Source organism: Pipistrellus kuhlii, unplaced genomic scaffold (assembly GCF_014108245.1).
Source record: "Pipistrellus kuhlii isolate mPipKuh1 unplaced genomic scaffold, mPipKuh1.p scaffold_m20_p_2, whole genome shotgun sequence".
Lineage (NCBI taxonomy): Eukaryota > Metazoa > Chordata > Mammalia > Chiroptera > Vespertilionidae > Pipistrellus > Pipistrellus kuhlii.
The window spans coordinates 131,853,618-131,879,170 of NW_023425515.1; the positions used below are offsets into that span (position 1 = coordinate 131,853,618).

Genomic DNA, 25,553 nt, shown 5'->3' on the forward strand with positions numbered 1-25,553 from the left:
GGCAAATGGGAATAAGTAATCATCACAACCTCCTGGAGACATCCTTGGGACAGCCGCCCAGGACACATTTGGCTGTGTTTACAGAACATCCCTCACTCCTCTGAATGAACTCTGTCTAGTTTTTAGTAGCCCGCAGAGACTTCCAGTGGGAGTCCTTTATTGTGCATCTCTATGTCCACCAGGAGATCGCCTTGAAGTTTCAGAATGTGCTGGAAGCATGCTGGGTGGGTGAGGCTGAACCCCACAGTACTAAGTATCTATTTGCCATGAGTAAAGGGCTTTTCCTCACACCTAACCTCCCAGGGCCCGTGGTATGGAGCCCAGATCCCTGGGGGTGGACACTGAAAGGAGCTGGATAAGACATGCTGACCTTGGCAGTGTTTCTTGCCACTAGCAGGGTGGGCACCCTGGCATTTTGAACAGCTGTGGGCAGGAGCCTGGGCAGCAGAGTGCCTCCATTCGCCAGAGAACACCTCGATCCGAACTCTTCTCCCCCCCCCCCCCCCCCCCCCCAATTGCCTGAGGTTTCATGGCCCTTGACTTCCCATGGAAACAAGCAGAAATCTGTTTTCATCATCCGGCAGTTTTAGTTTCCTAATTTGTATGGGAACCTGGAGATACAGACATGTGGTACATTCATTATCCCAGAAAGCTACAGCTGCAAGGAAAATAGTTAAAGCCAGGCTTAAAACTGGAAAGCATCATCATATGCCTTCAAATTACTTTCTGTAATCCGGAGACTGTCATCAATGCTGTCAAAAGAGCAGGTTCTGTTTCAGATCAGGACTTACATCTGAACCTGGTATGCCTCCCCCACAGCACAGCCCTGCCGGCCCGCTCCCGTGGTTGGATAAGGAGCCCCTCTTATCTCCTGAAGCAACAGAGGGAGGGAAATGAGCACAGGCTGAGTTCTAATTCTGACCCTTGTATTTCCTAGTCCTGTGACCTCAGCCCAAAACTGAGCTTCTCTGTGCCTCATTATCCTCATCTGGAAACTTTTTTGAATCATTAACACCATTCGTTGGACATGTATTTTGTGGCAGGCCCTGTCCTAAAAACTGGGATGCTAGCAGTGAATAAAATAGGTCTCCACCTTCATGGAGTTTAGGTCCTATTTTTAGGGAAATTAATAAAACAGATGAGTTGGAGGCATAATATGTTCAGTGGTGATAAAGATTATGGAGAAAAGTAAAAATAAAGCAGGGGAAGGGAGTATTTGGGCAGGGCAATGACAAATTTAAAATATACTGGCCACCCAGCCAGTGTTGCTCAGTGGTTAAGCATTGACCTATGAACCAGAAGGTCACAGCTCTATTCCTGGTCAGGGCACATGCCCAGGTGTGGGCTCGATCCCCAGTAGGGAGTGTGTCATTGATGTTTCTCTCTCTCTCTCTCTCTCCCTTCCTCTCTGAAATCAATACAAATATTTAAAAATATATTTTATTGATTTTTTTACAGAGGGGAAAGGAGGATTGAGAACTAGAAACATCAATGAGAGAGAGACATCATTTCAGCTGCCTCCTGCACACTCCCCACTGGGGACATGCCCACAACCAAGGCACATGCCCTTGACCGGAATCGAACCTTGAGTCCGCAGGCTGACGCTCCATCTACTTAGCCAAACCAGCCAGGGCCAATAAAAATACTTTTAAAAAATAAAATAAAGTACACTGGCCAAGGAATTCTTGCTGAAGAGGAGGCAGGTGAGATAAGGCCTGAAAGAGGGATAAGAGAGAGCTGAGCCGAGCAGATTGTGGAAGAAGAGCATTTTGGATGGAGGCCCTGAAGTTGGAGAGAACTTGCTGTTTTGAAGAATAGCAAGAAGTCCAGCATGACTGAAGTCCATGACTATGGGGCTTTGGGAACGACCAGAGGGAATTTGATTGGGGCCGTCCTCATACTGGAGGGTTTTGAGCAGAGGAGACATGATCAAAGTTGTGTTAGGGTTACTCTGGCTGCTGCTAAGAGTACAGTGAAGGGGTAGGGGGGACACAGTTACACAGTTAGACGTCTGTGGTCTTTGAAGGGAAGCATTTGACGGCAAGAGGTGATTACATGCTAGCTTATCACATTATTCTGAAGGTAGAGCTGCCAGGCTGCCAGGTTGGATGGAAGGATAAAAGGAGTGATAGATTACTCCAAGGCTTTTAGTCTGATTGCCAGGAAGAATGAGTGTCCATTTTCTGAGCTGGGGAATAGTGGAAGAGGAACTGGGAACGTGGGGCATGGAGGGGCAGAGGAATGGCAAATCTGGAATTCAGTTTTCAACATGCTAACTTTAAGATGCCACTTAGTATGCAAATGGATAAGATGAAAACATACTACTTTATCAAATAATAATACTCACCGAATGAAATGAATCTAAAAGAACAATTGCTTTTTTTCTTCAAGAAAAATAAGAGTAATCGCTGCTGATGCTATGTGATGAGAAGCCGAGGTGATTGAAAGGAACTGTGGGCCGAGAGGCTGTGGTGAGCATCCTCTGTGCTTAGGCCTGGTCCCTCCCCCCTTCCCCTCCCCGTTCTCTCTCTACCAGTAGCCCCACTCCTGCCACTGGCCTCACAATTGCTGAGAGTGCGGAGCAATTGGAGACAGCACCATTAGCGGGTGCCAGCGGCAGCTGCTGCCCCGTTTGCCCCTCAGGTTCAGGGGAGGTGAAGAAGCCCTGAGGGGTGATAGGGGCTGGCAGCTGCTGCTCACACCTGCTGACAGCACCGAGTGATCAGGGATGGCGCTGAGTGCCAGCAGTGGGTGTGGCAGTGGCGGCAGCTCTGACACTGGTAGTGGGTACGAGAACCAGGCAGGACTGCTGCACACAGGAGCCTCAGTAACTAACAGAGGCTCGCCCCAGTGACAGCAATCATCTTGGTCTGGTGCCCCTGCTCACCTGCTCTGCCATCCAGCTGCAACTGACACCTGCCATGTTCCACACACGTGCCCCCTGGTGGTCAGTGCACATCATAGTGACCAGTTCAGTTGTTCAGTTCCGCTGTTCAGTCTATTCGGATATTAAGGTTTTACATAATAGATTGTTTTTAAGGTAGTAGAGACTTACATGTCAGATCAAGGTAGAGTTAAGACTTTAATCTAGAGCAGTGCTACCAAGTGGAAATATAAAGCAAGCCACATGGGTAATTTTATTAATAATTTTTCTAGTATCCACATTTTAAAAAATAAAAAGAAGGCAATGAAATTGATTGTAATTATATAACTTAACCCAATGTAACCAAAGTTTTATCCTTTCAACATGTAATCAATATAAAATTATTGATACATCTTATAATTTTTAAATAATTCTTTGTACTATACAACAATAGAATAAAGGATCCCCATTTCAAGACCTTAATAGTCACACGTGGGTAGTGCTATCATACTGGGCAGTGCATTTTGGTGTCAATCAGGAGGTATTTTCTTCTCTTGCTTTATGGTTTTGTGAACGTGACAATCCCCTTTAGAAACATGATGTATTTTCAGTCAGTCAAGCTCAGGTATTACTTGTTTCTGTGCTTTATATAGCAAGGAGGTGTGTGGTTGCTATTCCTGTACACGCTGGGAACAAAGGATCTCAAACTGTCTTTGTGCACTGAGCACTTGGAATGATAAATTGCCCTGCAAGTCTCCGGCTTCACCTGCTCTCACCTGCCACAGGTAGAAACACAACCCAGTAAAAATGAAGGAAAGATCCAATAACAAAACTTCAGCTTGGGTGGGTGGTCAAGCCCAATGACTACATTTTAAGATGTTACTTTTCTCTGATTTTATGTCAAAAATCTCTGTGATGAATAAGCACAAAAGTGGTGGGTGGAGCGGGGAAGGCACAACTTAGAATTGGTGGCAGGAGGTCTTTGAGGAAATGGCACACAAGGAAAGACAAAGGGAAAACTATCTGCAAAAACAGAGCTCTTAGGCACAGAATAAGTGGGGCCTTACTTTACATTTCAGTTTATTAAAACAAATTCCATGCTTTTGCTGACTGATCATGTTTCTAACTTACAAAATTCCTCTCTGACTCCAGAATATTAATGTTGGCCCTTCCAGGGGCGGGTTACTCCAAACAATACTGGTTCTAAGCCCTTTGAATGTATTAATGTATTTTAGCCTTGCGACAGTTCCATGATCCTTATAATAAACCTATAACAGGTTTGGCCTGAGAATAAAATTAGATAAAATATAAAATGAATAAAATCTATAAAAAAATAAAATCTATATATATAAAACCCGAACATGCAAGTAGACCAAATGGCAGAAAAACTGAACAATCTGTTGGTATGATGTGTGTTGACCACTAGGGGCTGTGCACAGAACATGGTGGGTGTCAGCACCAGGTGGGATGGTGGAGCAGGTGAGTGGGGGTCACCAGACCAAGGCAGGGCATGGTAACTATCATCTGGGAGAGCCTCTGGTAGTCACTGAAAATTCTTTGCTCCCACATGCCATGGTCCTGCCCAGCACTCACCCATTACTGGTGCCCAGCACTGGCCCTGACCTCTCAGTGCCCTCAGCGGGTGGGAGCAGTGGCTGCCAGCCCAGATCACCCCTCAGGACTTCTCCACTTTCCCCTGCTCCTGAAGGGCAATTAGGGCTGGCAGCCACCACTCCCACCCACTGCCGGTGCCCTGCATGCACCCAGTCCCGATTGCTTAGCACTATGGCAACTGTTGGCCCCAAACCCTGCTCTTGAGGGGCGATCAGGGCAGCAGCCACCACTCACAACCACTGATGGCACCGGCCCCGCTTGCACCCACTACTGGCACTGGTCCAATTGCTCTGCCCCATCAGTGGGTGTGAGCAGGGGTGAGGGGGGGGGCATGGCAGGAGGGACCAGGTAGGGATATTGAGGATGGGCTGAGACCTGCTCCTGTGCCCACCGCACTTGCGGCCCACAGTTCCTTTCAAGGTGCTCAAATTCATGCGTTGGGCCACTAGTAAAATAATAAAATGAAGAACTAAGATTAAAATAATAATCAAACAAAAAACAGTTCTATGATCCTTGTAACAAACCTATAACAAGTTTGGGCTGAAAATAAAACAAAAAAACCCCAACCTACCAAAGAGTAAAATGGTGGTTACCAGGAGATGGGGTGGAGAGATAAGATTAATGGCATTTAAGGGTACAGATTTGTAACAAGTAGTAAATAAGCTACAGAGATCTAATGTACAGTATAACGAATACAGACAGTTTTATACTATGACTGTGACATGATAAATATCACTGCAAGGCAATCATATAACCATATATAAATGCATCAAAGTGACATGCTGTACACCTTAAATTTACACAATGTTCCATGCCAGATTTTTAAAAATATTTTTAATTATTCAATAAGTAAAAAAGAATCCAAAGAGTATAACAGGTTTTAATCTCAGCTCTCACTTGCTAGTTAGGACACTCTGTGAGGCCCAATTTTATAATATGTAAATTTTTAAAAACAGCGACTCACTTCGTAAGATCATTGTGAAAACTAACCTGAGTTGATGTGTGAAATGTACATTGAACAGTGCTTGGCTACTTTGCAAATATTGAGGAGAGAGGTTCTAGGATATTCTATGGCAAGGAGACCACAGGATTAGACTCTTTTCTTCTGGGTAGTAATAGTGGTTTTCTTCAAGAGCCACAATTTCCTTTGCCTATCTATTAGAAAGTTGTGGGGGCTATCCTAACTTTCAAGGCATTGGAGAACTTTCTAGAGTATTTAAGTCAAGAACTTATTCCAACCTCACTGAAATTTTCAAGTAAAATTTTAATAGGTAATATGTGCACATGCTGAAAACTTAAAAAAAAATATACAAAAAGAAATGAGGAGAAAAGAGTATACATACAGTTACCAGTTTCTGTTCATACACCAGAGATGTTCTGTGATACCCAAGGGCTCACCCTCTCTCCTCCTCCACCAGCAAGTATATTCAACTGATATGTATTGTTTATACTGAGACACTCCAAAGCCCCACATGTTTGTAAACACTTCAAGCAAGAGTTTCAGTTTAGGAGTATTGATTAAAGCTTCCCCAGGAACACTTTCTAACAGACTCACAACAGCTATTGGCTGTTAGGGATCATCTTGCCCAAGGCCCCAGAGGGATGTTGATAATCAGGTATAATGAGCAAGAAATGGTAAGAAGAGTGTGTGGAAAAGGAAGGTGAAGCTGATAAGTGCCTACTGGGTGTCAGATATGACTCTAAAATTTTAAATGTACTGTCTTAATTTTCTCAACCATCTTGGAGATGTTATTATCCTTTCCCATTTTGCAAATAAGAAAACAGGTTATAGAAGAGGTAAGTGACTTGCCCAAGCTAACACAGCTGGAAAGTTGAGGAGGCAGGATATACTCAGACCTTAGGGGGCTTGCATGTCAACTGCCTTTGTCTAGTCCATTCCCCCATCAATCAGAAGGGAACAGACTTGGAGAATGTTAAATGCAGCTTTTTGGCAAAGCTGTATACATGGCCTGTCTATATTATCTGGTCTCCCTTTTCACTCTTTTCCTGTTAAATAATAAGTGGGTTATTACAACTGCATCAAGATCTGAAAAACTAACAAAACATCAAAAGTAATAACCAGTAGGCAGAGACCAGAGTTGACAATCCTTCTCGCTTTCAGTTTCTCTTCAGACATATGGACCATTGGCCAGGACACATTGAAATTGTTCATGGAGGTCGACCTAAGACAGGCATAAAGAGATGTTCATTTTTTGTTGTTGTTGGGGAAGGCAGATACTTTACCCCTGTGCTGCCTTAGTGGGGCCCCAAAATCTTCATTTCTATGGTTAAGAAAAAAGCAGTTATAATCACTGAACACATAAGATTTTTGTAAACAAACATTCCTGAATAAAAGAAATAGATTCTGTGTTGATGGTAGTCGTTGTCTTTATCAGTCTGGGCTGCTGTAACAAAATGCCACAGACTGGGCGGCTTAAACAACAAACATTTATTTCTCACAATTCTGGAGGCTGGACGCCCAGGATCTTAGTTCCGCCTGATTTCATGGGGCCTCCGCCCTTATGACCTCATCTAAACTCAATCACCTCCCAAGGCCCCAGCTCCTGAGAGCATCACATCAGGGTTGAGGGTTAAGCGTTTTGTGGGAATAAACATTCTGTCCATAACGCTGACAATAACAAAATAATGTGTGCATACCAACTGCGGCAAGGTTCACACCAGCCACCTCATGCGCCTCTCTGGGTTGTCACCGGTAAGTTGGCTGTGCTTGTTTACCCTGTTTCACAGATGAGGAAGCTCAGCGGAGAAGGCGCCAGTGATTTCCCCAAGGTCACACAGCTAGGAAGTGGCAGGGTGTGGAGTGCAAATTCTGGGTTTCTTATTAAAATCCCTGTTCTTTCAGCCGCATCAGGAATCAGGCCGTGCTGCCTCCAGTGTTAACAGCAGCGTTCCACAAACAGGAAGAGCAACAGAAATTTATTTAGTGCTTTGCTATGTGCCAGTCTCCTTGAGCTCATTATCTCCTGGGGTGGGTACTGTTACTCTCTCTTGTGAGTCTCTGAGAGAACCTAAAATCATCAGGGTTAAGACACTTTTCAAGATCACACAGCTAGTCCATGATAGAACGAGTCCCGGAACCGGGTCTAGCTGATCCCCGAGATTATGTTATTAAATGCTGTGCTCAAGTGGCCTTTGAAATCCTCTTTGAAAGCAGTGTAAGACGTAGAGGGGCTACTTAAAGATGGAAAAAATAAAACAACAAAAAAAGAAAGGCGGCGTGGAAGATGATAATATTTTGTTACAGATATTTATTGAGATTTTTAGCCAGAAATGCACTTCTTGCCCTTTAAAAGCATCAGTGTCCTACAATGTACTCCATTGAAAGTCCTATTTTCGGGGCACGCAGATGGAGGACAGATGTTTCTTTATGCTCTGAAAGGTCCACTCTATGTAGCTGACCATAATGAGATTGTATCTTGTTCTGAATGTTTCAGAAAAATGGCAACCGACAGATCATTCCAATTCAAAGCCAAATCAGAGCAGTGACTGCATGGATTTGCTGAAAACAACAACAGGATGTTACTCAGTGGTTTGGGTGGGAACTTTTCATGTCAGACTTCATTCTGAGCCATGCGGACATTTTCAGAGAGGCAAGCGTTCTACCCTAAATTCAGCCTGAAGTCAGAGAACTGCATGATTGAGACTGACATGATGGGGGTGGGGGGTGGGGGCGGCTATAGGCGCCAGAGCCATGGAGAGTGGGTGGGAACTTTGCTGTGGCCTGAGCATGACTTCAGATAAAAGACACTCTCTGTGGGTGCAGCAGCTGAACTTCAGTGACGCAGCATATTTTAAATGGCCATTTGGGAAGAAGGCTTAGAACTCAGAGAGTATTTCACAGCCTTCCTTGTGTTTTGGAGTCATGATTACAACCTGCGAAAAAGTTCTTAGGGTCAATGCACAAGTGCATGTATGTTTTGACTGAGCTGATTTCCGGGTCAGGGAGTCTGTATTCTGCAGAGAACCATAGCACTGCTGAGCCTGGCATTGACCTTGCCGTTACCTGGCTCACTGTTCATTTTGTTGAGGAGGAAACAGAGGTAGGCCCAGGGAGGGTGAGTGACATTCTGGAGGAACTCAGCCTGGTGGGGAGAGCATTCCTGCAGACCTAAAGGGCCCTAGTTCTAAGCAGTGTTTGCAAATTCAGTTGTTTTTCACAGTATCTAAGAACACACTCTCTGAGATATGATCTGGATTCTAAACCAGCTTTCTTTGCTTATTAGCTGTGTTTTGGTAAGACACTTAACTTCGTAATGCTTCAGTTTTCTCATCTGTAGAATGGACACAAGATTTTCATCCTTCACCCTCATTACACCCATTAAACCCTGATAAGGTACCCGAATTCCTATTCCTCATGCTGTTTCCTGCGCACAAGTCCCTAATAACTTCTCATTGTTTTAACAGTTTGCTCACAAAGGGTACCCTCTAGTAGTTCCTGGCACATGCATTGCCCCTTAGGCATTCTGGCTGACCCACTGTCCCACTGCACCATTTGCCAATGCCTGGTTTCCTGCTTTTTATTGGTTCTGCTCCTACAATGTGCTGGTCACTATGCTAGTTGAAGGGGATTAAAGCGATGGAAGATATGGTTTCTGTCATCCATTTAGTGAGGAGGAAATTTATAAATAACCTCATTACATTATTGTAAGGGCTGGAATGAAAGCACCTAACTCCTATTTGGGAGAAAGTAGGTGATCAGAGGTATTAGAAACAACTATTGATATTTCATCTTAGTCTTAAAGAATAAAGAGAGGATAGATAGATAGATAGATAGATAGATAGATGATAGATCTTCCATATTTAAGCGGAAGGAAAGGACTTCTGACTGAGATCAGCATGGGCAGAGGCTGCCAGCCAGTTCCGTATGGTGGGCCTGCAGGAATGCACATGGAAGTCCAGCCCCGCCCAGAGATTGGATTCTGGCCAACAGAAAACCAATGGGGTCAGGTCCTATTGCTGCTTTGTTAAATCCCATGGGGACAAAAGAGCAAGAACATTTAACATTCCCAGTGACTCACAAGTAAATGACTGTGTTTGATGAGGTTTCTTTTCTCAAGGTACGGAGGCACTTAGAGGCAGGGACATCTTTTATAGCAGGCGACAGAGTGAGAAATCAATGTGGTGACATTTCTGCTGCTGGCATCATCTCAGTTATGTGGCACTGCATTTAATCTTCTTGAGCTTCTTCTCTGTACTGTTTCAAGAACAACTCCTTTTCCTTTAAGTCCTGCTCTCTGCCTCAGGGAGAAGAGACAAGGGTGTGACTGTGGCATGTGTTCTCTAAGAGACTCTTCCTGCCCTGCTCTCAGCAGTGCCCTGAGTGGGGATGGATAAATGCTTATCAGTGTGGAACAATCTGCCATCCCTGGTACCCTGACTAGGCTACCTGATTGCTTCCAGGGAGATGTGGGGCTGCCCAGGGCATGGCCAGTTTCTTCAATCATCTCTTGGTTGTCCCTTCTTTTTGTATTAGGAAAGGGGAAAGAGGAAGGAAATAAAGGGCCATGTGCTCCTGCTGGGCCTGATATTCTCTCTCTCTCTCTCTCTCTCTCTCTCTCTCTCTCTCTCTCTCTCTCTCTCGTCCAGTGCTCTTTTCTCATTCAGAAGGTAATATCCCCTTCACATGTCAGCCAGTTGGATGGTCAAATATTCAGGGAGAATCAAAAAGCCAGGTGCTGAGACATCAGGTAGACGTGGATGGTGTCTGCACTGGGTTTACAGTCTAGTCAGGAACACAGATGTTAAACAAGCAGTAATTACCAAAGTGATGGAGGAGTCAGAGTAGAGTGCTGATTGCCACGAGAACGTCCAACAGAGGAACCTAAATATGGACCTGGTCAGGGAGGTGCTGTCCTGAGGAAGCGACCTTGAACCTGAGAACTCTGACGCACAGGAGTTAGCTAAGCAAAGGGAGCAAGGAAGAGTCTCCCAGACAGAGAAATACATGTGCGAAGACTGGGGTGGGAAAGGGCATGTGTTAAGAGATTTTCTACCAACTTTGGAGGGAAAGTCATTAGAGCTAACATGCGGTGAGCACACACCAGGGTCAGACGAGATGCCAAGCATCTTACATTATATCATGGAGTCCTCTTAAGATCCTGAGATGTTTGTTTCTATGAAGGCAGGGTCCTGTTTGTCTTGTTCCCATTGACTCCATTGTGTCAGTATCAAAGATACAGTGGAATCAATAAGGGACAAGCACCTGTGTAGAAGCTGGAACCTGTATAGGAGCAGACAGTCGATTTTCGTAGAATAGTTCACGTTTCACTGAAGAGAACACTGAGGCTCAGAGACATAAGGTTACTCACGTGTTACTCCAGGAGATAGGACTCCAACCCACAGTGAAGATGAGTGCCTCCCCCGCCACCAAGCTGACAGTTCAGCTCTGTCTAGGACCGTGGTCGGCAAACGGCGGCTCTCGAGCCACATCCGGCTCTTTGGCCTCTTAAGTGTGGCTCTGCCACAAGAGCACACACGTACAGTGCCATTGAAACTTTGTGATCCATGCACAGAAGTTGATTTTTGCTCTCAAAAGAAATTTCAATCTTTGTACTGTTGATATTTGACTCTGTTGACTAATGAGTCCGACCAAGGGTCTAGAACAATGCCATTTCTTTCTCTTGTAGACATAGCAGAGCCCAGGTCTAGGCCTAGAGCAGTCCCGGGCTGCGCACCAGAACACAGAGTTGGTGCCCAGCACACAGCTCTAAGACAGCCCCCTGTGGGTCAGCTGAGCCTCATGGTGCATGGTCAGCCCTGAGAGCTGGCTCCCAGGTGGGGCTGTACCCTCAGTGCAGGGAGGAGCTGACATCTCTCAATGTATCTGAGCTGGAGATGTGTCTCTCCCACTGGGAGCCTGTTAGCTGACTGGACAGTTAGGCCCAGAGGCCCATGGACCAGAAACCTGAGAACTGAGGACTTGGAGGCATTGGGTGGCCCAGGTCAGACTCTGGGCTGCATGTCAGTGGTGATGGATCAGCCTCGGATTTCAAGCTTTGGTGTTAAAGCTCAAGAGGGCCGAGCACCTCACCGGTCACCTCTTTACCTGTGTAACCTCAGGACAGTTCTCCGTACTGGGAACTGTAATCTGAGCACGACGAAGGCTCTCCTGGGAATGCTCCTCTCTGCCCTGCCCTAGTTACTCCTCCCCGCCTCTGAGGCCGAGGTGCTGCAGCACAGACCTTAAGATCATTCCATCCTCCTCCTCGTGTTTGTATGCTTTAGGTGTTTTAATGAATAAAAAGGTCATGTTCACATGTCATAAAAGTGAGTCATTTCAAAAACGGAAAAATGAATGTATGACATGCTCAAGCTCTTAGGAACATTACTCAATATTAACCCTGATCAACACTTCCCACTCGCTGAGCATTCCATGTAGATCAGAATAATGGTGTTGGAAGGCACCTTAGGGCACATCTAGGCTCTTATGAGGCTCAGGCCGGCGGGGCCCTGGGCACGCTGACATACACAGATCACATTGGAAATGGCAGCATCAGGAGTGCCAGTGCAGAGTCCCAGAAGTCACATGAATTTAGCCTGAACTGGGATTGGTAGTCATTTTGCAAGTCTAAACATCTGTCAGCATTCCCCTATAATAAATCTGGATTCTTGCCGAAACCGGTTTGGCTCAGTGGATAGAGCGGCGGTCTGCGGGCTGAAAGGTCCCAGGTTCGATTCCAGTCAAGGGCACGTACATTGGTTGTGGGCACATCCCCGGTAGGGAATGTGCAAGAGGCAGCTGGTCAATGTTTCTCTCTCATAGATGTTTCTAGTTCTCTATCTCTCTCCTTTCCTCTGTAAGAAAATCAATAAAATATATTTTTTTAAAAAAATCTGGATTCTCCGGGAGCTAAGCTGGACAATAACACCCGAGCTGACTCCAAGCCTCCTCTGGACTTTCAAACCAAAACCATGTTAATGACACAAGTTAATGACAAATGTTCATCTCAGAAGTCACAAGGACCCCTCATTCTCTCCTCCTCTGAGCTGGCGTCTCCAGCACCCTCAACACCACAGATCCCACTGAGAAGCCTGTTCACTTCCCGCAGGCCCCTCTAGAACTGGGCTCAGCCGGGCCTTGGCTGGGGGTCTGAGGCAGCACCAAAGCCATTTGGCTCATTTCCAGCCTTGCATGACATCATGCTGGCAGGCACTCTTTTCTAGGCTGGAAGAATTAGACTCACCACCAGAAAGAAAAAGGGAAGGCCAGTTGTTTTCCTCTTCTAGAAGAATATAAAAAGCAGCGAGTGTGATGGTGCAAAGTCAGTTGGTAAGTCATCTTTCCTTCATTTGCAGTTTAGTAGGGGCAGGAGGGGAGGACACGTGAGAGCCGCAGTCCCATGGTGTGAGCCGGACTTGGCAACCACCGATCAGGATCACTCGCAGCGGGCCTGACATGCCCTGGGCTTGAATGGCGGGCATTTTGAAGCATCCAAGGGGAAATGCCACGTGAACCAGTGCTTCGGAAGGGGGCCCTTAGACCCTGGGGAGGCTTCCTCTAATCTCAGCCGTGTGTGTTCAGCCCAAAGGCAACGCCAGGGAGAAACACTCGTCAGCTTGGGGTGAGGAAGGCAGCTTCTCATTCTCCAGAGCATGGCGTGAATTCCATAAGGGCAACTAAACCCGCCCCTCCTCACTCTGCAAACGTCTAAATCAGCAGAATGAATTTAGAATGCATTTAGCCTGAACTGGGATTTTGCAAGTCTAAAACGACGGCCAGCATTTCCCTATAATAAATCCACTCTCGGGGAGCTGAGCTAGCTGCACAATAACACCCAAGCTGACTGCAAGCCTCCTCCGTACTTTAAAACCAAAATCAAGAGTGCTAATGACTCTCTTTACCAGGATGTGGTCTTTATTCAGCATCTCCCATAGAGTCTGAAATTCTAAACAGCACTCCATTCTTCTAATGAGAGCGCATGTGCTCACAGATTAGGCTACAGTATTAAAATTAGAACTATATTTTCAATAAATAACCATGAAGTTTAAAAGTACATTGGTCCTTTGAATGAAATGACTTATTTATACTAAAGGGTGTTTAAAACTGTTTGTGTATATGTGTGTCTGAATGTATATCAATCCTTTTTTTGCTTCTATAGTGTCTCCCATTATAAAGGACAGAATACTGAATTCGATGTTGGAATCCTAAGCTGTGATCACAACCCGTCACTTTCTTGCCATATGATCTTGGCAGCGTGCACGGTACAAAAACAGAGAGTCAGTGCTACAGTCTGTAGTTCCAAACCTGACTCTGCCATTTACTGGAAATGTCATCTCATACATAACCCAATATGCTATTTAACCTGCCCAGACCTATTTCTTTTTCTATGAAATAGAGATAATGCCTACACTAATATGTTTTAAGCATTGGTGATGTTTATAAAGTATATGACAGAAACTTTAGTCGGTTTTCAATAATGGTAATTATTGAAGATGGCTCTTTCAGATTCTACTTTCCTTTTATTTAAAAAGTTTAAAAAAAATTGATTTCAGAGAGAGGCTGGAAGAGAGCAAAACATCAATGCGAGAGAGACACATCAGTCGGCTGCCTCCTACATGTGCCCCAGCCAGAGATTAAACCTGCAGCCTGGGGATGTGCCTTCTGACTGAGAACTCGAACCCACCGCCTCTTGGTGTACGGGATGAGGCTCCACCTGATAACTGTGGCAATTTAACCTGGTTATGAATAACTGGAAAGAAACAAAGGGAATGCCAGGTAGTCTAGGCATGCCATTTTGCAGGTTTGCCAGTAAGCCTCAGTTTAACACTCCCCAGAAAGTCTGGGCGACATAGGGAAGGCACTTGTCTGTTGGTCACACCTGGGAACAGATCATTGGCCAGAGTAGGTATGGTCACTGCAAGTGTGGGAAGATATGAGATATATAATCCCCTAAACAAAGAAGTTCGCTCTCTTGCCTCTTGCTTTCTTGTTCGAGCTTAACTCCTGGTCTGTGGGGCGCCACGTGCCTGCATTTTCCCACATACATGAACTACTGGACTGCAATGAGGTGTTTTTTTTTTTCTTCTTCTTTTTTTTGTGTGTGTGTGTGTGTGTGTGTGTGTGTGTGTGTGTTTTATTTTATTTTATTTTTTAAAATATATTTTATTGATTTTTAACAGAGAAGAAGGGAGAGAGATAGAGAGTTAGAAACATCGATGAGAGAAACATCGACCAGCTGCCTCTTGCACACCCCCTACCAAGGATGTGCCCGCAACCAATGTACATGCCCTTGACCGGAATCGAACCTGGGACCCTTCAGTCCGCAGACCGATGCTCTACCACTGAGCCAAACCGGCTTCGGCAGTGTGTGTGTGTGTTTTTTTTAATAAATATATTTTATTGATTTTTTTACAGAGAGGAAGAGAGAGGGATAGAGAGTTAGAAACATCGATGAGAGAAACATCGACCAGCTGCCTCTTGCACACCCCCTACTGGGGATGTGCCCGCAACCAAGGCACATGCCCTTGACTGGAATCGAACCCGGGACCTTTCAGTCGGCAGGATGACGCTCCATCCGCTGAGCCAAACCTTGTTCGGAATGGACTGCAACTAGTTTAATGCTAAACCAGGCCCAGCTACAATATGGAATGGAAACTGGACACTGGATTTGTTTCTAGTGCTACTGAAGCCCCAGCTGCACATCTTCCAGGACCGGATTAAGGGAAATGGGACTGAGGAAACTGGGGGATGTAATTCCACGCAAATAAAACTTTCTTACCCCATCTCATCCTCTCATGGGGATCTCTGGAAATGCTTATCCCATCGGTGTTCCAAGAACCTCTCTCCCATGCATTTCTCTGATAACACAATGAACTCAGCCACACTGGCCAGGTGCTAGTTTTCTTATAAGTGAAGTGGAGACAGGAGCTTGCAGTGCTCTGGGCCCAGCAATGCACTGTGCACAGGCAGGGGTCATTATCAGGTGCAGGACGGAATTAAAAGGAACCAGCTTGCTAGAGAATGCACAGGATGAGGAGTTAGGAAGAGGTCGTGGCTCCCCCACCAGGCTTCGGCTGCATGTAGGTGATCTGTCCTCCCGAGACCAGCCCAGAAGAATGAAAGTGATCTCCCTGGGGCTGTGCAGACTTGCATGCCATCTCCCTCAGACATGGGTTTTCGGTTGTCAACTAGTCACTTAGGCTTTCCCCTTCAGAAAAGTCCACGGTTCCTTCCGCTTGGAAAGCTCTGCAATTCTAGAATGACAATAGGGGATGTGGGGAAGGCTGTGTGTGGGATGGATGGAGAGTGACTCACTGGCTCAGGAGATGACGATGTGGACAGACACGGGGCAGGAGGAAGCACTGGGCTTACAGCTGACAGGAAGAGACCAATGAACAGTGTGTCACCTGTGAGTCTTCAGCGCCAGGCGGGTGAGAGAGAAGGAAGGGCTGATGTTGTTTCCCCAAACCTCTGCAGAAACAAACTTTGCAGACCTGTAGGTTGACTTCGATGCCACTTCTGAACAGTCACAAGGCCTTGGGAAAGCTAACTTTTTTAAATGTCTGTAAAACGGGAATAGCACATCAAACGAAGTTGTCGGTGGGCTGAGATGCAAACGGAGAACTCAGTAGAGTGCCCAGCATGCAGCAGGCGCTAAATAAATACATTATTGCTGTATTTGGCTCCACTGTGCTCTTTTCCCTGTGGTGACAGACTCCATGCCGAAGGAGCATGGACAAGCAATGATTAGATGTTTTATCTTTTTTCAGGTTAAAGCCATTAATGAGGCTCTGCTGAGCTATCACAAGCCCAGCAAATTTTCCTCAGGCCTCTTAATGGAGACGATTCGTTTTCCTTCCCTTAGTGAATTCTTCAGCCTTTCCCTTCCACTGAGCAATTGCCTGCGACTGGCTCAGTCTATTGTTAAAAAGATGATGGAACTGCTCTTTTCTCCCCATATGATCTGAGTAGTCCCTCTATGAAGTTCCCACAGAGGCAACAGGCAAGGATGGGAATACAAACCCAGTTCAGGGAAAGACTAGTTGGAAACCCCCTTCACTCAGTTGGCATTTGTTTAAACATTTGCATTTGCCGGGGTGGGTACTAATTTACAAGCAACACCCTATGTCACTGGAATAATTGGAAATAGGGAACCATTTAACTCAGGTTCCCACATGAATGCAAATTGGTCCTGCTCCCAGTCAGTGCATTGGAAATTGTGAAAAGAAACCACCTTGTAGGAAAGAAGAATCTTGGTAACTGAAAGACATTTTTGTGAGGAAAGCTAAAATCTCACCCTCAGTATGATGGATACTTAATACTCTCAAAGATGGGATTTAGTAATGGGCGAGGACATGTAAGCTTGAAGTATGTGGTTAGAACAGCAATAAACGAGAGAGAGAGAGAGAGAGAGAGAGAGAGAGAGAGAGAGAGAGAGAGAGAGAGAGAGAGAGAGGGAGGGAGAGGGAGGGAGGGAGGGAGAGTGGGGGGGGGAGGGAGGGAGATCCTAGGAAGGGAGTGGGAAGGGACCAGGAGAATAGGGTGCATTTAGGGGAAAGGGGGGAGATCCAGCAGCTGACAGGCCTGCTCTTGATGCCTGGAGAAGAGATGGTCAGTTGTGATGTTTGAAGAAAGGCTCTGAGCCATAGTAACTTTCATTTGCCCTACAGCTTCCACTTACCTCTGCTCAGTCATCTCTAAACTCACACTCTTGTGGGAGTTTTTATATTGGAGAAGGAAATAACTAGACAGCTTATATCAAGGTTCATGGTTTTCAGCAATAGAAAACCAGTTCCCTCATCTCTAACAAATACACATTGAATAAATCAAAGAATGTTTTTTTAAGGGGTGCTAAATTCTTGCCCGCCCACCTCCTGTCCGGCCCTGCTGCCAGGCACTGCAGGAGGCTTCCTAAGGCATCTCATTTGAGATGGAGCCACTAGGATTGAGGTCCATTGAATTCTCAAGATCTTCCCTTGGAGGCTGCATTTGATAAAGGCAAGGCAAAGAGACACTGAATAAAAGGGAGGGGAAGGAAGCTTCTATTTGATTTGTTCTTATCTCAGCAGCAGAGGGAGACAGAGAGTAAAAAATAACGTGCTGAGCTTTATACCAACAAATGCCTGTACCAAAAGGCGAACAAACTTGAAGGTGTTTATTGTAAGTGTTGACGAAAAGGGGCCACATACTGACCTAACTCAGGGAATGCCTGCTTGGTGGCCTTGCAAACTCAGATACCTAAAGTAACCACGAAGGATGGTCTGAAATGAAAACTTTTAAAATTAAAAGCAGTTTATGGAGGTAGTAATGTCCTAGGCATATCTTCCCTGACAAAGGTAAATCCTTACTTATCTGAGCCTATTGTCTTTGTGTATGTATGATAACATATCGTTGGAATGTCAAAGTAATTTTCCTTTTTTTCTGGACCCTCTCAAAGCACAGGCTCTGCTCTGTGGAGACCACAAATCCTCACTGAGTTAATTGACTGTTAACTATCTTGTACCCACTTAAGTAACAGAAAGGTATGTCACTTTATTTTTTACCCAATCCCAGAGGTTTCCCTGCTTTGCTTCCTCCCACCTCCCTAATCTATCACTAATGGAGTTCATATAACTCACATCTCCTCCTTTGACTGTAATGTATAAAACAAGGTGAAAAACTGCCATTCTCTGGACTATTAATTCATTAAGATTCTGCTTCCCAGCAATTGTCGACAGTTTGGCTCAAATAAACTCACAAATTATTTTTATTTTTTATAGTTTGAATATTTCTTACGTTAACATAAATCATTTGAAAAGCTCTTAGTAACACACAGTCCTATAGAATCATTGGTATTTATGAGGCAGGCCTTATAATAACTCTAGAGGATGATGAGATAACACAAGGTGAGAAGAGATTTGAATTTTAAAAAGAACTGAGTACTTTTTCCTGATCTCCTTCTTTGGCCTATAGTTATATATTCCTCTGTAAACATGTGGCTTGAGTACCTTTGCACTTTTGGGTGAACAGCTGGCCTCCAGACCTCAGAGATGAGGGGGACAGAGTTGACAAGCTAGGATTTCAGATAATCCAGAGGAGAAAGAGGCAGAAGCCCCACAGAAGCTGAAGCTCCAGGCTCACACTGTGCCCTCGACCACATCACGACCCCCCCCTCCCCTCCCCCCGCCCCGTACAGGCAGCTCCTTCACGTTTTTGATAAGCCATTTTGCAATGTGGAAGTGAATGCTGAAGAGCATACAAAGCCACACTTAATATGGTGCTCGTGGGGCATGTTGCCGCCCTGCAGGCCGTTAGTACAGGACCAGCATCCCCAAAAGCCCAGCAGTCCCTGGGTGGCTGCGAATGTCTTGGGTCTGGTGCAGGGTTCATTTTCTCTACATATAGGGAGGTAAAGGAAAGTCGTCTTGAAGAACCACTTTTCCAGGAAAAAATATGTCCATCTGGTTTCAGAAGTTAATTTCCTTCATAATCTGGCTCAGTACGTATCAAGTTCTGTCCTTCAGCAGAGAAAAGATCTGAGTATCAGCTTTCTGATGTGTTCCTGACTGTGTGTGTGTGTGTGTGTGTGTGTGTAATCTAAATAGAGGGGTGGTGGTGGGGAGAAATATATCAAAATAATGATTTAAAAATAAAACAAACATAAAGGTCAAATGACTATGTGTCTATTTTTCCCAATAATTCTGTTTTTACTCCCTTTACAAAACCTTCTGAAAATGTCATCTTGCAGCTCTGTGTTTTTCTGAGAGGCAGAGATGGGCTGGCTGGTGACCTCAGGTCCTCCAGGAGGCAGCTGTTGGAAAGATGAACCTTTTAGGAGAGTGACAAGTTCCACCTTCCCCTCCCACTCTGGCATTCATGGATCAATCCAGCTCTTTTAGGGGCTTGCTATTTTGTGACAATTGTAGCTTATTTTGAACACTCATGCGACTGTTATGAGATTCATGTGTAAACCTAAAATTATCATTTGGTGAGTTATGTAACCGTACAGCTGGCTGCACGGGGAGGTGAGGAAGGAGGGAGGGAATCACTTTGGGAACCTGGGCACTGACGGGCAGACATTGGTAAGAAACAGTACAGTCAACTTCTTTCAACTTTTAATCTGTTTTTATTTGCCATTTGTTATAAAAGTTGAATCTTCCTTTTACACAAAACATACTTTAAAAACAGTAAAGTGTACCAAAACTAATGGATCTCAGGCAAAGGGATTTACCACCAAAATGCAGGTTTTCATGGCAAACCTGAGGGCTGAAAACATTCAATTCAAGCCAAAGTCTTACATTTTCTAATAATTTATTGCCAGAGGCAAAAGATGATTATGTATGTTCCAAAATATGGGACGAAGATAAAATAAGCAATGCTACCCTTCACTGGGACGCTAACAAGAAAATGGCTCTACTTCAGATTGGCCCAGTACTTTTCTGAAAGTGAAACATTTGATAAACATATTTAGTATTATACACAACACATATATGCACAGAGACATCCATTCTAATTTTATGCTCCTTTGTATTTTTTAAATTGCACCATCTCTGTTGATAATATATGACATGCAGGAGGCACTCATAATTGTTTTTCTCAGCAGTAGTGTATTATACAAGTCAAATGCAAAACTTGAGTATAATTAAGTTCAACTGGAAACCATCTCAATTCAGTGCTTTGGCTTACATTTTCTATGTTAATGCTTTTATGGTGATGAAATTGTTCATGTAAAAAAAAAAAGTTTAAGAGAATGTAGTACATTACCAACAAAGGAATTTAATAGGTAGTTCCAAGTGGATAGAGAGGTGATGGACCAGAAACAGGAAGAAAGCAATTAAATAGGACTGCTGTTTTTTCACTGCTTCGGCTTTCATATCCGGCTGAAGATGAGAACTATATTTAGGGCATTTTGCAAGTTTCATGTCTGTGTCATCATAATTCAAACAAGGGTACAAAATAACTCCTCCCCTCTCCCATCAGCCTTCCTCTTGTTTCCAGAAAAAATAAACACAGATTCTGATGCATTATACAGCTTCTGAAAACGGACTTACAGTTATATTCTCATGCTTTTGGGAGAGATGGGGAACCATTAGATTAGCTCTAATTACTGCAGGATTGGGAAAAGTAGAACTACTCAACTGGGCATGATTCTAGGCTCTGGCTTCTCACCAGGTTTCACTGCAAGCTCCCTAGCACAAATATATTGTTACTGTACAAGTGCTGATCAAATTTAAGGAGTTGAGTGTGAGTGGAGGGAGATAACAAAATACCTTATGTATATAGGACAATGATAAGAGAACAAAGATGGAAAGAGCATTTTATTGAAAATACAAGGAAATAAAGCTATAAAGCCACAGAATTGTTTATTATAATAGTTTCTGAACCCATCAATATTATGCAGTTTTAATTAAACATATAAAATTTGAATCATGAAGCACTTGAAGAACAAAAACAAGTATTTTCATCATCAAACAAAGGTCTGCAAATAGCTCACTGCAGTTCACCACAGCACACACATGCTGTGTATGCCACAGTGCTGAGATTATGAGGATCTCTACCCTGTTTCACACAACCATGCGTTAAGGAACAGTGAAATATGGTGACATCCAGGGGGAAATTAAGACTGAGGGTGAAGAATGAAAACACACTATCTATGTGTCACACACAGGTACCCTGATGTAGGTTAGGAAAAGAACACAAATGTCTATAAATGCTTAAAACTGCTTAGGTTCTCAGGCTAAGGTTGAACAGTCAGTTTTTAAAAAAAAAAATATAACTAAGAGAAAAAACGCTCCATAACTACGAGAAATAAAAAATATCCTCTTGCAATTTTGGGAACAAATACTAAACGTATCCAAGACTAATGTTACATTTTGCATATATAGGTAGCTGTGTGTGTCTATGTGTGTGCATGCAAATAAAATGAACCAATGCCATTAACTAACTTTGTTCTGAATAACATCCATGTTTATTTTTTGGAAAATGTACTGCACAGTTTTGGAAATCAAATGCCAACTAAAGTCTCAAAATTTAAGTGAACCAACTTCGTTTTCTCCACTTAAATCCCCCCTAAGTGAATATGAACACATGTAAAATGATCTGTTCCAACCACGCAGGAAAAGTGGCGTTAAACCCCTTTTGTACGTCAGGTGGTGGTCTCAGAGTTCATTGCACTGGTGCAACATCATTTCAAAAGCTACCTAAACACTGGTGTGTAAAGATGAAAAAAGAAATCTGAGAACTTTTTAATGGCATCAAGAACAGAGTTTGCACCAGTTACTATACCCTTATGTTTGGAAAGAGGCTTACAATATTCACTCTTAATCCTGAGAGTAACTCACTTCCAGAAATTGAGAGTGGTGATAAGGAAGATTCAGCCAATGCCTTTTGCATGTGAATACAACCAGTGACAAGCCAGGGAGAACTAGTTTGTCAGGAAAATAACAATTTAAAATTCGTTTTGAAAACTCTTTAGAAAAGAGGATGAAAATTTTCATACAAATTATGGCTAATTATTTGTCCCCAATCATTTAAGATTCTGAGAACATTTAAACACCTCTTCATGTATCTCGTTCACATCCAAAACTTAAGATAATCCTAACCTAACACGACAAAAACACACATGACAATTCTATTGTGAAATATGAAAATGACCATCAACTCACATTAAAAATAAGAAAATGACAAAAAGAACTCTAGATATAGTCAGAATCTGTTTTCTGAAGTCCTAGAGGAAAGTTTCATCAGTTATGCCTGGGTCCCTGAGAACTTGAATGTTCTGACTAAAGGCAAGTTTTGGTAAGAATTACATTTTTACACCATTCCTTCTCATTCAGAATAAACCATAAGGTTTAGGCAGCCTTTGGTGTTTTATAATTTTTATAGCTAATATTATTCAAATTCACTTGACGCAAACAATTCTTTCTCTGAGATTCAGTCCAGGTGTGTGTGGCAGGAGAGGGAAGCTACATTTTGTTATAAAGACGCACTTTAACCTTTTTGGAATGGGCAAAGCAAAAAAAAACCAGCAAACATCCCAACTCCATGTTTACGGTACTCTTTACCCATAGTGTTTTCCAGTTTTGTCTAGGTGCGGTTAATCAATTACTTCATAGTCACACCAAAAATTGGATGACATCGTAATGCCTAGAGAAAAACACATTAAAAATCTAACATTTACCCAAAATAAGTCCGTTGATTTTCATGTTAACCATATGCACGGTAAAAGGCCAAACACAAAGGCTCTTTATATAAAAAGAGCAAACTGTATTCCAGAAAAGTTAACCAGAGGCATGAGATGAATTCCAGTTAAATGGGTTTATTTCTTTGTGAGCTCTGAGCACTCATTTTAAACAATGAATAGAGGCTGAGTGTTTTACATTATAATCATATCTACAGATCATGCAGATGGAGAAGAAAGTAAAGTGTTTTGGTTTAACTCTTAATTTCTACAAGATATTTTGTTGAAGTCAGTTTTAAAGATTTGAAATCTCTACCTCTCCCCTCCATCACAGTTTCTGAAGTTAGTAAGAATTGTACCCGTACGATAATAGCACAGCAACAAGGGAAGAGAGAGGTAGATGATGTGGCCATCCTTTTATAAGGAAACCCTTACATATTTTAGGGCATGAAACACAAGGCTTTTTGTTACCCAAAAGTAATTAGTTGCAGAGTACAAAAACATTTTGGAGAATGCACACAAACATGAGAATCATAAGCAGGCAAAAAACCCCCAAGCATGTTAATAGTAAATTCTTAGAGAAATGCATGTGTTCTCTGTACCTTACAAAAATGATTCCCACAGATTTTTGAATCCAAGATTATGCAATAAAAATATTTAAGTTTTACATTTAATATAAACACGAGCAAATAAAAAAAAAAAAGCTTTGATGATGCACAAGAATAAATCTTGGAGAATACATGGATTTTCAGGATGTCCCAAGGGTGACATGTCCTAAGTACCCTGCTCCTGTCCTATGCAGAGGCCCAAAGCAGGCACTTTCTCAGGTTCATCATTGTTAAGAGAAAACCAGATGAAGGAAGGAAGACTCAATCAAGCTGACACAGGAAGTAAAAAAACAAGAAAAAATTCTGCCAAGCACCAGACACCCTGCCTAAAAATAATTAAGAACATAAATCAAAGACAGTGTTAAGTGTACATCAAGGACATTTATATTGATGAGTTTATGGTCTAGCTGATAAATAGCCAAACAAGATGTCAGTTAAAACAAGTGTGCAAATAAGTAATGGGGCTGGGGAGGGAGAGGAAAGAATCATCTTCAAGGTAATAACTGCAGGGTGGACACTCAATAATTTCATGTCCCCCATTCCACCCTTACAAGTCAATAAGTAAAAGATCGATTATTCACAAAACTCATTTCAGTGTTAACACCTTTTACCTGTTTACTTAGACACTGAGAGGCTTTAATAAAACATCTGATTAAAGTTAGTCATAATTATTACCCATTAAAAAAATCTTTATAAGTTAGGAAATTTCAGTTCTCATTTAAAGCCCTGGGGCACACTTTTAGTTTTCTCTTTAGGTCAACATTTATCTAAGCACGTCTGCAAGCGTTCTGTGACGGGGGGAGGAAGAGTATTGAGCAAGTTCTCCTCGACAATCAGGCAGCTCCGTTTTAGGGACTGACACCCTTCCAGTTCAGGAGGAAGTGTTTCCAGGTAATTACCAATGAGCTCCAGATGAGTAAGGTTCGACAGCTCACCCACGAGAGGGGACAAACTCATCAGGCTGTTTTTCCCCAAAAGTAAACACTGCAGCTTTTTGCACTGAAACAGCCCATCTGGTAGCATCTCAATCTGGAAACGGAAAGAAAGAAGCCAGTAAGACCAGTTTTGGATGGCCTGTTAGAATACAATTACTTATGTATACCTTTACCCTTTTCCAAAAACATTTCTGATGTTTACATGTAACATTGATGATAAATTTGAAGCAGATGGAAAATATAAAGGAAAAACAAGGACATCTCAACATGGAGGCAGAATTGAGGCTACCATAAACTTTTAAACCCTTGTTACACGTGGGTGGGCAACACATTTGGCTCCGAACATTCTAATAAGCAATTCTCAGAGAAAACCTAACCAGTTACATACTCATTGTCCCAAAGGGGTGGAGGTGGGGTGGGGGGGAGAGACAAGCTAGTAACTCAGGAAAATCATAATTTTTCTTGAGTCCTAGATCAGAAATAAATTGCTCTCAAGAGTTCTTGTGAAGAGTTTACTGTCTTATATAACAAGCAACATCCTCAAAAACATCCTGAGAACAGACATGAGGCTATTTCCTTAGGGTTTCACAGTACAGACTGAAAACATTATTCTGTTAAAAAAAAAAAAAAAAGCGACAGAAGCAGAGACAAGAAGATACGTATGATAACATATTTCATTGCCCTCTATTGATACATATGCACGAGTATATTCTTTACCCCTCTTCCTGTTTTCTGGATGGTTCGATTAAATAATGTAGCACAGAGAAATAATTTAAAATATGATAAATAGCCTGCAATTAAGTGAACTCATGGAGCCACTCAAAGGAACCGCTCCCCTACCTGGTGGATAGGCTGCGTGTGAATTTCTACGAGAGCCACCAGGTGTATATGAGGCAGGGTTTGATGGGGAAAGAGGTCCACAGGAGAGTGGAGCATGCCCAGTGCCTTCACTCTCACTCTGCCACTGAGGGTGAGTTTGGGCCAAGCAGAGCTGGGCTGCACACACCTCACTAATCTACAACACTCCACGTATTGATACAAGGTGGGGTCAGGGCATATTTGCTACCATGAAACATGGCTCTTGGTCCCGGAAGTGGCTGTGTTAGAAAGAAGGAGGATAGGAGCAGTCTGGAGGAGGACAGCCGCAAAAGATAAACATGTTCTATACAAACTAAAGAATTACCATACTATATTCATAAATGCTCATTATGCTGGCACCTGCCCTCCATCCCCCACATGTACACTCAGTAATGAAGAGTGCTGATAATAAACCTAACGGCCACCGTCACTAAAACCAGCTCTCACTGTAGCTCATCACTGTCCATCAAAATACTAGGTGCAAGCGATGAAAAAAAATCTACCCTTTTATTTCCACCTCTTCTCAAGAATGCAAATGCATCACCGTGCATATGTA

General features: G+C 43.4%; 2 protein-coding genes across 4 annotated transcripts in view; both read right to left on the minus strand.

The window, feature by feature from the left end:
• Positions 1 to 25,553, minus strand: part of LRRC8C (leucine rich repeat containing 8 VRAC subunit C) — a 131,102-nt gene that overhangs the window by 99,828 nt on the left and 5,721 nt on the right. The window lies entirely within an intron of this gene.
• Positions 20,720 to 25,553, minus strand: part of LRRC8B (leucine rich repeat containing 8 VRAC subunit B) — a 77,089-nt gene continuing 72,255 nt past the window's right edge. For all 3 annotated transcript variants that reach the window (XM_036448331.2, XM_045584361.1, XM_045584362.1), the window contains one exon: positions 20,720 to 24,233. In XM_036448331.2, coding sequence (XP_036304224.1) covers positions 23,961 to 24,233 — 273 coding nt within the window. In that variant the 3' untranslated portion in view covers positions 20,720 to 23,960. The remainder of the gene's footprint in view (positions 24,234 to 25,553) is intronic.